General features: G+C 49.5%; 1 protein-coding gene across 4 annotated transcripts in view; it reads right to left on the bottom strand.

Annotated features, from left to right (window-relative positions):
• dnah7 (dynein, axonemal, heavy chain 7) overlaps nucleotides 1-1,948 on the bottom strand; it is a 52,358-nt gene extending 50,410 nt beyond the window's left edge. For 2 of the 4 annotated variants that reach the window (XM_028398381.1, XM_028398384.1), the window contains exons 1-4: nucleotides 855-1,948; nucleotides 554-653; nucleotides 284-443; nucleotides 128-161 (exon numbers count right to left, since the gene is read on the bottom strand). In XM_028398381.1, coding sequence (XP_028254182.1) covers nucleotides 128-161; nucleotides 284-443; nucleotides 554-653; nucleotides 855-944 — 384 coding nt within the window. In that variant the 5' untranslated portion in view covers nucleotides 945-1,948. The remainder of the gene's footprint in view (nucleotides 1-127; nucleotides 162-283; nucleotides 444-553; nucleotides 654-854) is intronic. The other 2 variants (XM_028398382.1, XM_028398383.1) reach the window with 2 other exon arrangements.
• Nucleotides 1,949-13,815: the final 11,867 nt, after the last annotated feature.

Raw genomic sequence — 13,815 nt, 5'->3', positions numbered from 1 at the left:
ATGGGCAAAGGCACAGAGGGCTTATGATATAGATACACAGGAACTGATCAGCCTGATGGCCTAAGATATATAGGCTCCTGCATATAGAAACTCTTTCAGCATCGACTTGGTGATAATGTGTTTTTACCATGTTATCTGTGTCGTCTTCCTCCTTCTGCTGGCTGAAATGATAGAAGAACAGAAAAGGTGCAATGACTGTCAGTGTGAAATGAAAATAATTAGTAACTCTATCCTCAGTCGGACATGAAATGAACCCTCGACAGACTCTGAACCGGTTACTTGCCGGATTGTCCTCAGCTGTTCTTGGATATCCATATGCCTTTTATGAAGCTGTGCCTGAGGCTTTCTGTACATGCTGGAACCCCCACGGATCCATGCCGCCCTTCTTCTCTGGGCTTTCTCAAAACTTCTACTGGGTCCACTGTCTTCCATCAACACATCTTCTGGAGGACATGATGGCAAACAGATGCACCATCACACTCACAGCAGTATCAAATGATATGAATTGATTATCAGTCAAAATGTGAATAACATGTGTGAGTACTACACCCACGTGTGGAAGCTGCTTCAGCTCCCCGTGGTTCTTTCTGGTGGAGTGGAGGAAACAGCGAAAAGGAAGGTTTAGAGTCCATCCATGGCTGCTGTCTGGGGACCTGGACCATTTGAGTAGAACATTAGGGTTCTATTGTTTTCTTTTATCCTGGTCATTTCTGCATCAGCCTAACTGAACTGAGAGTATAGACTAAAGCAATAACTGCTGGAGATATGTGACTGTCAGTAAGCACGGACTACTCGATACCTAGCTACAACGCTAGCTGTTGTTGTGTATGCAGCGCCACATCAAACACACGTACCTTTGGGGGACTTGCAAACATGTGTGCTGGACTGTCTGTAAAACATTTCTTCTTCTTTCTTCCTGTACCTTCTTCCTTAGAGAAACTCATGTCGCTGAAAAGTTATCAGGCTCTACGCTACCAACAGAAACCTCCCGGCGTTGCTAGGACTGTTGCTAACACAGTTGCAGGTAGTAGCTGTTGCCTGGCAACGCGACTCTTTAGGCGAGTCAGTGCCGAGCCCATTCATCTAAGGGGGGGGGGGGGGGGGTGTGACATGCTGGCTGGTGTTTCTTCTTCTTCTAAACTTACCTTCCTGTAAATAAAGTATAATACAAAAATAACAATATTTACATACAAATACAAGAGGGCAACTGGAACGGTCTCTGAGTCCCGCTGTAATGTGAACGATCGTCTCTGCATCGTGTATTTTTTATACGACAAAATCCACTTCTGTTTTGGCTCAGCTCGCCGTTTATTGACAGTATGGAGGGGCGGGAACAACCTAGCATGGCACAGGCGAATCCATCAGTAGACTGGAAGACAGGGAAGGCACGATTCACACTGTCCCTGTGGACGCACTCAAACGGCGGCTGAGACACAGGGCCAGGGTTTCAGTTAGGGTGCACACATAACTGCATTAAATACAATTCAATATCAATGTAACATCCATCAATGTACATCAATAAATATAATGTCAAAATAGACCACATACAATATTAATCAATATACATTAACAAACTGTCAGTGTGCATCAGTGTATATTGATATAATGTACATGTTCTGTAATATTGAACCATATTATTTTACACCAGGCATTCCTGTTCCAAAGACCAAACATCCGAGCACACACAGCGACTACAGACCAGTTGCTCTGACTCCACATGTGATGAAGTCTCTGGAGAGGCTGGTCCTGAAACACCTGGTGCTGTTGTGGAACCATCGCTGGACCCCCTGCAGTTTGCTTACCCGCCTGGTATTGGAGTGGAGGACGCCATCATCTACCTGCTGCACAGAGCACACACCTACTTGGAGGAGGCAACACTGTTAGAATCATGGTCTTTGATTTTTGCAGTTTAACAGTCTGAGTCTGTGGTGGAGGGGACGGAGAGGAGGATGCTGAGGAAACTCCTCAGTATTCATAACAACACGTCTCACCCCCTGCAGGACACACTGCTGTCCTACAGGAGCACATTCAGCCGTAGACTGAGACTACGAGGAGCAGCACAGAACGCCACAGGAGGTCCTTCCTGCCAGATGCCATCAGACTGTATAACTCCTCCCCTTTCTGTAGGAGAGGAGCTGGATGATCATGTCAGGCATCACTGTCATTCCCTCCACTGGTCTATATTTGTATCCACGCATCATAGGGGCTTGCAAAAGCATTCATACCCCTTGAACTTTTCCACATTTTCTCACATTATGACCACAAAAAAATATATTTTATTGGAGTGTTATGTGAAAGACCAACACAAAGTGGCACACAATTATGAAGCAGAAAGAAAATAAAACACAAGTTCATTTTTTTTTTTTAAACTGTAGTGTGCAAAAGTATTCAGCCCCCCTGAGGCAATACGTTGTCGGCATACGTTTGCTGCAATTATAGCTGCAAGTCTTTTGGGGTATGTCTCTACCAGCTTTGCACATCTACAGACTGAAATCTTTGCCCATTTTTTGTTGCAAAACAATTCAAGCTGAGTCAGATTAGATGGAGAACATTTGTGAATAGCAGTTTTCAGATCTTGTCACAGATTCTATTGTATTTAGGTCTGGACTTTGACTGGGTCATTCTAACACATTAATATGTCTCATTTTAAACCATTCCACTGTAGCGTTGGCTTTATGTTTAGGGTTGTTGTCCTGTTGGAAGGTGAATCTCCGCCCCAGTATCAAGTGTTTTGCAGACTCCAACAGGTTTTCCTCCAAGATTGCCCTGTATTTGGCTCCATCCATCTTCCCATCAACTCTGACCTGCTTCCCTGTCCCTGCTGAAGAGAAGCAGCCCCAGAGCATGATGCTGCCACCACCATGTTTGACAGTGGGTATGGTGTGTTCAGAGTGATGTGCAGTGTTAGGTTTCTGCCACATATAGCGTTCTGCATTTAGGCCAAAAAGTTCAATTTTGGTCTCATCTGACCAGAGCACCTTCTTCCACATGATTGCTAGGTCACTCACATGGCTTCTTATGGTTTACTTTAACAATGGCTTTCTTAATGCCACTCTTCAATTAAGTCCAGATTTGTGCAGTGCATGACTGATAGTTGTCCCATGGACAGATTCCCCCACCTTAGCTGTAGATCTCTGCAGTTCATCCACAGTCACTATGGGCCTCTTGGCTGTGTCTCTGATCAGTGCTCTCCTTGTTTGGCCTGTTAGTTTAGGTGGATGACCATGTCTCAGTAGGTTTGCAGTTGTGTCATACTCCTTCCATTCGCCGATGATGGACTGAACAGTGGTCTGTGACATGTTCAAAGCTTGGGAAATCTTTGTATAGCCTAACCCTGCTTTAAATATCACCACAACTTTATTCCTGACCTGTCTGGTGTGTTCCTTGCACTTCATGATTCATAGAAAACTCAACAAACCACAGAGGCCGTCACAGAACAGCTGTACTTGGACTGAGATTAAATTACACACAGGTGGACTCTATCTAGTCATTAGGTCAACATTCGATCAGTCAGAAATCATCAGGCAACTTCTGAAGGCAATTGGATGCACTCAGAGAAAAGGGGGCTGAATACTTTTGCACACTGCACCTTTCAGTTTTTTATTTGTAAAAAAAAATTAACTCATGTTTAACTTTCTTTCTACGTCACAACTGTATGCCACTTTGTGTTGGTCTTTCACATAACATTCCAATAAAATATGTTTATTTTTGTGGGAATAATGTGAGAAAATGTGGAAAAGTTCAAGGGGTATGAATACTTTTGCAAGCCTCTGTATTGTGTTCATACTGTGTACTGTACTCTGATTGGATTATAGTGACACTTATACTCTGATACTCTGTACTTACTGCATTTAATGTAACTTGATACCTCTGGCACAAGAACTTCCTTCGGGATTAATAAAGTTTTATCTTATCTTAAAACAGTACTCTAATGCACAGTGCTAATATAGGACAACAACAAAGGTTCTGTCAAGTTGTATGTAACATTGAAAGAGTAACAGGACATTATTGGAGTTATGGACACTTCATTTAAGTTTGCATTATTTGAGAAACGAAGCTTAAAAGCCCATCAATAGTCCGGCTAGGCTAGGCTAGCGGTAGCATTACAATAGCTCGCGGCTAACAAGTCAATGCAAAACAAATGAAGCGGCTAATGCTAACGGTAGCTTCGAACACACAAACACTCACTGATTCCGCTCCGTAGCTGAACACAAAGCCCCTTTCGCTCCATAGTACGGTCGCGGTGGAGGCTCCTACAAGTCAACATTCAGTACATTTAATAAAAAGCGCTGTCAGCCGAGATTAAGCGAACCGAAAACTTTGAACCCTACCTGCAGCACCGGTGGTCTCCTTCTCCTTCTTCTTCTTCTTCTGCTTTTCTTCTTCTTCTTCTTTGGTTGGAGACAGACTAGACGCTTTCGTAGCGTATTGCTGCCCTCTACTGTTTCGGTGGAGTTACTGTCCAGGTCAGTTTTAATCTGGTTATTGCTACAGCGTCTGTTCTAAGAGTAATTATTGCCTTTCCCTACACAGCTGTGTGCGCTATAGAATTTCCTCCCTTCACTTTCCTTGTCCCATGAGTTCTGCCACATGTCTTCAGCTGCCATAAGAGTGTTCTGGTAATTCTACCTGAACCCCTCTTTGCATTAATGCATTTTTAGCCTCAGTGTCTGCCTCCTCATTCCTGTTATACCCTCATGAGCCGGCACCCAGATAAATCCTACCTCACATCCTATGTTGTTCATCTTTTAGAATATTAGGCACATTTGCATTATTTCTCTGCCAAACATCTTAAAACATTCATCACTGTTCTCTCTAGATGTATTTTCCATGTCAGCCTTCCATCCATCCACACTCCTAAATACTCTTTCCAGCTCATGATTGTTGATCCTCAAACCTTTGTCTGGTGTCTTCTTTTTACATCCAAACACCATAAACTTGGTTTTGTCTATTGAGATTGTAAATCCCCAGTTTCTAGTCCAAACAGCCACTTTATCCAGGCTGTCCTGCATTTTGTTCAAGATTCCTACCCCTCTTCCAAATTGCCCCATCATCAGCAAATAATGACACCCCAAAAACCTCGCTGACTGAGCTAAACATTCCACTAATTAGTTTGTCAACAGGCAGCTGTTCATTACTGCATAGCATTTCTGCTTGTCGCCGGTGCCAGAGAACCAGCTGCAGGGTCTTCAGCTGGGAGCCACCCCCTACAGATGTGTGTTAAGGCTGTTGTCATGTTATTAATCAGCTTTGTACTGATATATACATATCAATAGCAGGACAGTCTGGAGAGAACTCCTTTGTGCATGTGTTGACAGTATTGATCACGTCTTGCTCACTAACTGAAGACAGATTCAGTTACTCTTGATGGGTCTGATGTTTAGCTCTGTTACATGATCAGGGATTTTGGATGCTAGGTCTGGACCAACATGAACAAACAAGTCATTGAACTATGAACCGTCTCATTCATATTGCATCACATTTCTGTTTTTTTTTAATTTTATTTTAGATACTGTATTAATCCCAGAGGGAAATTCTTTATGGCTGCTGCCAAGCAGTGTCATACAATGACTAGCAAGGCGCGCCACAGGCTAGGGTGAAGTGTCTTGCCCAAGAACACACAACTACTGACTAGGGAGGAGTTGGGATCGAACCACCAACCTTCTCTGCTATCCGCGAGAGAAAGAGAGAAAGAGCATCTCCACTTAATTTTTCCAACAACAAACACTTTTATTTGTTGAAATGGTACGTTAATTCTTCTTTGTTAATGTAGTACATACTTATCCAAAAGTTAGCTTAATGCCGTATTTCCCTTTGCTCGCTAGCGATTAAACGATTCACGTTTGTGAAGAAAAAATTAAAAAAAATCCCATTTCGGGAAAGCAACCTTTTTTTTCCCAGTACTTATCAGTAACTACTTATTAAATGTAGTCATTTTCCGAAAGTTAGCAAGCTTAGTGAACGATACTGCACTGTACTGCACTGTACTGTGTGTGTGTTTTTCAAAATGTAAAACTCGAGTGTCGCGTGGCGCGACGGCCCTACTGTGATAGTACTAAGTAATAAATATGTAGTAGTAAAGTGTAATGAGTTTGTGAAAAAAAATTGCAATTACCGTGTCCCTGCTTTTATTTTAGATTGTTTAACATGTGTAGATATTGTTGTGATTAAGGTGTTCTTGTATTTGTTTCATATTGAAAAATGTGTGGCTACTAGATGTATTCACAGTGTATATATATATCTATAAATAATAATCTTTTTAATTTCTCCCCATGATCATTTTCCAGTGTTCCGCCTTGAGGCCACCTCCAGAGAACTGACCCTCAGGCCCTCACAGGAAGCACAGCAGGTGGTGAAACGGTATAAACAGCAGCCACCATCCGTCGCCATCTTGATTTCTCCCACTGCTGCCCGTGCAGAGGCGGTCAGCAGGGTTGTGGAGAAGCGGGGAGACCCAACCCGTGAGCTTCAAGTACAGGCCGAAATGCAGCTGCAGTTTGGCCAGTACAGAGGGCAGACCTTCCGCTGGCTGCTCAGCAATGATCTTGGCTATGCAGCCAACCTTGTGGCCCAGCACCAGGACGAGAGGGAGCGTGACCCAAACCTGCAATCGGTCCATATGGTCCACAAGGACTCCCTTGCCGCCTATGCCATGGCTTTCCCGGTGATGGCGGATGCCATTAACAGGCGTAGGGTGAGCGAGGGAAGCCAGAGTGCCAGGACCATTGATGACACAGTTGTGGGTTTTGGAGAGCATGCCCACCTCACCTACAAGGCCTTGTATGGTTCCAGGAGCAGGGAATTGCAAGGGTGAGTGTTGCCGTGCGTGCTTGTCTGTGTGTGCACATGTGGAAGACGGATCCCAAGTAACACATTTTTGTTATTGTGCAGCTATGTGGGTTGGGTGAGGGAAATGAAGCCGGTGCCCGGGACCAGGCTGCACTCCCTGCACCAATACATAATGGCGAGAGATGAGAGGAAGGAAAGGCCCCCTGAGTCTCAGCCAATGCATGTGCTCCCACGTCCAGGTAAGCCACCCCTCCCCCCTCCCCCCTGTGGCTGCTGCTCAGACAGATCTATATCAGTTAAGCAACAAGCTAGAATAAACATGTGTGTCTACACAGGTGCTGCAGCTTCAGAGCCGGGCCTGTCTGACGACGAGATGGTTGCTGCTGCCATGGAGGTGGAGTGCAGCAGTGAGTAGAGGTTGTGAAAATTACGAAAGCTATTCAGCAGAAAGTAATGAAAGCCTCCTATGTATATATGCTTAATGTACACTCTATTAACTCCACTTTCAACCTCTTTTTCACCTACAGTTCCCTCAGACTCCCAGCCAGCAGCTTCCTCCAGCCACCCTCCTTGCCCTGTTCCTGCCTCTGTTCCGGCCCCTGTTCCAGGCCCAGCTGTGCATCCAGCTCCAGCTGCCCAGCAGCAGTCGACTGGAAGACAGGTAAGCTTAGTGACTGTTCAGCGAGTGCCATAGTTTTTGGTGTGAGTTTTTGCTTTGATATCTCATAATAAATAAAATAAATAAATAAAATGCTCTTTTTTGTTTTTTTTTAAGCTTCTGCCCCGCAGGTGGAGGTCCACGCTGCCGGAGGAGCAGCAGGACTGGGTCGGCCGGGCCCTGTTCCACCACACGGCCAGGGGTAAGGTGGAGCTGAGGAACATTGACAAGATGTGGTGGTTCCCGCCTGGCCCCCGGCGGCTGTATGCTCAGCCGCCTGCCGGTCACCACATCTTCTTCCAGCGCCCGTTCTTCCTGTGGCTGCCCTTCAGGATGTGGGCGTACCCTTTGCGGTGTGAGTGCAAAGGGAAGCTGACGGGTGCCGGGCTGTACAAAACCGTCCGGAGGGTCTTGTGGTTTGACGAGTGGTACTTCATGGCCACAGAGTACCTGGAGTGCGGCACCTGCAAGAAGAAGGTGCCGGGCTGGGCGCAGGCCATCCTGGATCAGCTGGACGTCGTCCACCGGGCAGAGTTACCAGCTGTGCTGTCCTACAAGTATGACAAAGTTTCAAAAGTCAGACAATTTGTGTGTGCAACATTAGGTGTTGGATGGTGCTGCCTTAGAGTGTCATTCAATGCTGACACGTGACTCTTTCCCCCCAGGATGGCGTGTGACAGGAGGGTGCTGGGTATGCTGAGGGACCGCAGCCTCGGAAACAGCCCCTCTCGGCTCCGCAACTACCTGATGGAGGAGCACACTCTGCGCTGGATGGACCGCTCCGGCCTGTACTTCTCTGTGCTGGAGAAGCTGCAGGTGGACGCCCCGGCACCGGTCCCCCCGATGGACCCAGTGCCTACCATCTACTGGATGCTGGGAGTGTACGTCAGGGAGGCCTTGCATAGGGCACCAGAGACCAAGGCCAGGATCACGTCTGTCTTTGGGAGCGTTCTGAAGCTGGACTCCACCAAGAAGGTGAGCAGCGTCGTCCACCCGCCTGTCTTCAAAGTGTTGTGTGATTAGCCTAGTGTGGGACCCTCGTGACGCTTCTCTGTGTTGTGCAGTTCACCAAGAAGCTCGCTGGTGGTGCCGCTGGGACAGCTGCCTGGGTGACAAACGTGGGCAACGAGCACGGGCAGGTGCTCATGTCCGTGCTCACTTGCATGGAGGGCGCTGGCCTGGTCAACATGGCAGCTGGGCTCATGCAGCAGTACCGCGCAGCCAAGGAGGAGCCCCCAAGCTCCTCTACGTGGACAGGGACTGCTGCAGCAGGACGGGGCAGTGCAAGACGGCGCAGATGTTCCACGAGTGGAAGGACCTCGTCATCCGCCTGGACGTCTGGCACCTGATGCGTCGCTTTGCCAGGGGCGTCACCACAGATGCCCACGTGCTCTACGGCCTGTTCATGGGCAGGCTGTCCTTCGCCATCTTCGAGTGGGACACCGGCGACGTGGCGGCCCTCACCAAGGCCAAGCAGGCTGAGGCGTCGAGGACGTATGGCAGCGCCACGCCCACAGCCAAGGAGCTTGCCCGCCACTGCCGCCGGCGGACGAGGGGTACGGCTGAGGTGGAGAGGCTGATCCAGGAGCTGCTGGACAGCATGTGGGACGCCGTGGACTCGCTGGGCGTCCCCCTGCTGGACCGTGAGCGGATGGAGGACATCTGGGCTACGCAGCGCCGCCACATCGGCTGCATCCAGGACCCGCCAGGTGTGCAGCTGTACACCAAGACGGGGGAGATCACCAAAGGCGGGGTGCGTCTCCCCGTCTATCGCTGCAGCAGGGGCTCTACATCGCTGGAGTCATTCCACCTGCACCTCACCCGCTTCATCCCAGGTAAGCCTCTTTCCAGTCTCCATCAGTGGCATGAAACTGGCCTCGAGTTCTGACTAACGGTGTTTCTCTCCCCTGTTTGCCAGGGACCTCTGCGAGTGACATACACTTACAAGTGTACTTGCTGGAGGGGCTGATGCGGTGCAATGAGGACCGCGCCAGGGCAGCCACCGTCGGAGGGCGGGAGACAGCGCTGCGCAGCTACTACGCCGACAGGCATCAGAGCTTTCAGCGGCTGGCCCGGAAGTACATGGGGACGGTGCCAATCAAAGACTACAGCCAGCCCAGACCCTACACGGGTATGTAATCTGAGGCCTCATTGTGAGGTTGTGCTTTGCCCCTGAGCTCAGTGTCATCAGTCACGTCTCTCTCTGCTTTTCCAAATGCGTGCAGGCGAGCTGATCGGGATGGAGTACCTGTACTCCCAGACAGGGGCTGTCCTGCAGCAGGAGCTGGACCCCGACGTGCCCAATGTGCCTGTGGCAGAGGGAGAGGGCGACGAGGGCTTCGGGGAGGTGGAGCATGAGGATGACCTCAGGCCCGAGGAGGAGTTGACCACCGCGCGCTTATGCGGGCCCCAGCTGGGTCGTACGCTTCCTCCCAGACGGAGGAGAAGGAGGAGGGGGGAGGCCTGCAGCAGGCAGGGGAGGACGAGTCTGTAAGTACTACAACTGTCTGCTCTTCCACATTGTGTCTGTATGGAGGGTTGTGTGTGTGTGTGTGTGACAGGGGGAGAAAGAGAGAGAACTGTAGAGAGAACTGGAGACACTCATGACTCATTTCTGTGCTTTGCATCTTTTTCCCAGGGCGCTGAGGGTCCAGATGGGCGGCCTGGCTACCGACAGGTGGTTGAGCTGGCCATGGCTCTGGTGGAGCTGCGCAACCACGCCTTTGTGACCAACGCACAGGCCAGGGACATCATTGCCCTGTGGAACAGGCTGTCTGACCAGGACAGAGAGCCAGTGCAGTTTGCGCCGAGCCACCAGGACAGGCTTGTCAAAGGCCGGTTTAAAGTCAGCCAACGCCTGAGCCACACTCAGACAGGGACAGCGTCAGGCGGTAAGCACTTGCAACCCACCCATCCTTAGCCTTTACCACATGCAATCCAGTCAACAAATACTTTTGTGTTGTGCGCATTGTTCACATCACACTGTCTTGTGTGCAGCTGTGCCATGGGCTAGGGGGCGGGGGCTTCTCAGTCTCCAAAGGCCAGCAGGCTTGTAGAGGCGATCATGCTTCGCCTGTGCACGCTCCACCAGGCCGACACCCGGACCATCGCGCACCTGCGCATCAACCGCTGGGGCGCCATCATCAGGGACTACAACCAGATACAGGACAACATCTTCAACTGTCCAACCCTGGTGGGGGCCACCAAGCTCCAGCTGTACGACGTCAACCAGCGCACGCTCTCACTGTGGTAAGATTAAATATGTGTATATAAAAAACACATATCTGTTTATGTGTGTCTTGATGCGGTCGCTCACACTGTCACATTCTTCCTCCCAGGAACATGCAGCGGAGCAAGGCCAAGGCGGCTCATGTTGCCAACCTGGCCTCCCTGCCGGCGACCGCAACACAGTTGGCAGCTGAGGTGCTGAACCCGGCACAGACACTGCAGCAGGAAGCGAGGACCCACAGCTCTCTGTTTCAGCCCAATGTGCCTGCAGATCTGTCCGGTCTGGCAGTCACGCGCAGAGGACCACTGTCGGAGGCTCTATACAGGCGCTTGACTGCCACGGCTCCCACAGCTCCGCCCCGTGCCACAGCTACTGCGGTTCCAGCTCCATCCACTGCCACAGCTCCTCCAGCTCCAGCTCGTGCGCCGTCCGCTGCCACAGCTCCTCCGGCTCCAGCTCCGTCCGGTGCCACAGCTCCTCCAGCTCCAGCTCCTTCTCCATCCGCTGCCACAGCCTTTCCGCCATTCATGGGGAGGACTAAGCCTGCCACAGCTTTCCCGCCATTTGCTGTGAGAGGTTCCCCTGCCCCCTCTGCCACCGCCACAGCTGCCCCCTCTGCTGCCGCCGACACAGCTGGGTATTCCAGGACCACAGCTTGGCGGATGAAAAAACATGAAATGGGGAGGCAGCTTGCACTGGCGGCGGGGGACACTGCGAGGCCGTATCGACGGACAACGCACTTTACCTGTCACGACTGTGGACTGCCAAAGACCAAGCAGTACGGACACACACGCTACAGGAATTACGGTTGGTACTGTCCTGTGAGGGAGCAGCAGAGTGTGGAAGAGTGGCTGGCACGGAAGAAGATGGAGGAGGCTGCAGCTGCTGCCACTCTTACACCTGCTGACCAGCCTCCACCACCTCCTCCTCCTCCTCCTCCACCTGCTGCTCCTACACTGTAATGTTCCTTTTTCTATTGTTTTTTGTTTGAGTTTGCTGTGTGTGTGTGTGTGTGTTCTTTGCACTTTAGATTTTAGTGTGCACTGTTTTGTATATAGTTTGACATCGCTTGTTGTGTTATTGCTCTTCATTGTAGGAAGTGATTGCTATGCAAATATCTTGCAGGCTGTTTTGTGTTTGCACTTTTATTTTCTGTTTTCAGTTTGCATGTTACTTAAAACTTACTTTTTTATTATTTTGCACAGTCCAGTACTTTCAGCTGGCTTTCTTGCTTTGCACATTTGCTTTTTGACTGTCTGACTGACTTTGTGCTACTATTTACAGTTGACTTATTTATTATTTTGCTCATTCCTGCTGGTCCTGTTTCTTGGTTTGATATTAAAGCACTCTTTTAGCACTTATGCTCAAGTTGTTCATTCTGTCTATTGGAATTTGTCTGGCAGGCGGATCAAAACCAATGACTAGTCTTGGAAAAGACAAAAAGGCTCCGCAGGGTCCCTAAACACCTCGTTGTCTCAAGGGTGGAAGGCAGTGGTGTTCAGTTAAATAATGCAGAGCAGCACGTTTCTAACATAAGTTCAACGTCTGTCACCATAAGCCCGAGCACGAAGAAAGCCGAAGAAAGCGCAACGAGGACACAACGCCGGCTACAGCTGTAGTCGCCCGGGTCGCGGGGACGGAGCGCCGCGCGCGGGGGGCGGCGGGGGGCCCGACCGGCAAAAACGTCAACCTTCCTTTGCGCTGCAGGCTGAATGTTCCGCTCGTGTTTTCTGTGTGTGGATGAAAGCGTCCAGATGAGTGTGGGAGCAGCGCTGCAGGCCGACAGTGAAGGAGCTGCTAGCGGACTGTGTCTCTTCATGTTCAGCTCATGTGGAGCTCTGATGATCTCTGCACTTTGCTGCTGGAGAGAGTCCGCGCGCTGCGCAGCGGCTTCTCCCTCTTCTTCCTCTCAGAGATGAAGTCAGACTATCAGAGCTCCATCAGAAGCTGTTTTCCAGCTGAGCCGCATGTTGCTTCAGAGACTCAGAGGACAACCCGACATCTGCTGACGTCACTTTGTCCCAGAGTCCGGCTGTTGCAGCAGCATCAGACCCTGATGATGGTGCAGACAGACTTCTATCAGAGCTGCTCCCTCCTTCTCTCGCTGAGCAGGTTGAATAAAGTCCATCACTGTTCTGTTTGTGTCACAGCTGTTATCATGTAAACAGACACAGACAGAGCAACAACAGGGAGGCTGCTGTACATGGAGCAGCAGACCGTTAATGAGCAGATCACTGCTGAATAACAGAAGCTCTAGTTCAGCTCCACACTTCAGAGCTGCAGCCTCAGCACTCTGTTGTTTCATCGTGTGACTGTTTACAGTCATGATAACCTGCGGCCGCTTTCTGACGTCATGTGATCGTTGTTCCTTCCTGCAGCGTCACACAACAGGGGACTCAACATTAAGTCTGTACAGTGACAGAGAGCTGTGCGTAATGACGCACATGAGCCAACAGCGGTAACTTTAGCCCGACATAAAAAGTGAGTGATCTGTGGGCAAAGGTTTCATAGAAACGAGGCTCACGCAGTCTGTATGTTCTGATATGAATGTACTGAAACATGGAGGAAGTGTGAAGCCTGGACCCACTGATCTGAACATCTTACTGAAGAGTTTCAGAGGGTGAAACAACAACTTGGCCCCCTGCTGTCATCCAAACACATTCAGACAGATGACCAGAGAGGGAATGTTTTATTAGGACTGAAGTTCGTCACTCAGCTGGATAGAGCGTGGCGCTAAAGTTAAAGTTGATCAACTTTAACCAGATGTGATTTTAAAGGCATGGCTTAAAATGTTTTAATGTTTTAAATCACGTGTCCTGGTTTAAAGGCGTGGCTTCTGTGGTCTTTGGTTTTTGAGCTCCTGTCAGACAGACTGCAGCAAAACCCGCAGCTCGAACACACGAAGGTGGAAACTTCTGGAAGTCAGGACTGATTCAGCAGGTGAGTCTGTCGATATCTGATCAATCATCAGTGTGATCACCTCATTGATCTTTACTGCCTGTAACTGATGGATCTTTATTGTAGTAAGTCCCTGAAACGCGGAACCAACAACAAGCGTCTCTGTTGATCGTTCTCTCTGTAAAGTTCAGCAGCTTCATTTGCTCTGAAACTCAGATCGACTCGTTCAAAGCTTCAAGCG

Source organism: Parambassis ranga, unplaced genomic scaffold, assembly GCF_900634625.1.
Source record: "Parambassis ranga unplaced genomic scaffold, fParRan2.1 scaffold_21_arrow_ctg1, whole genome shotgun sequence".
Classification (NCBI taxonomy): Eukaryota; Metazoa; Chordata; class Actinopteri; family Ambassidae; genus Parambassis; species Parambassis ranga.
Note: the sequence above shows the minus strand (reverse complement) of the source record. Positions and strands in the feature narration are given on the sequence as shown.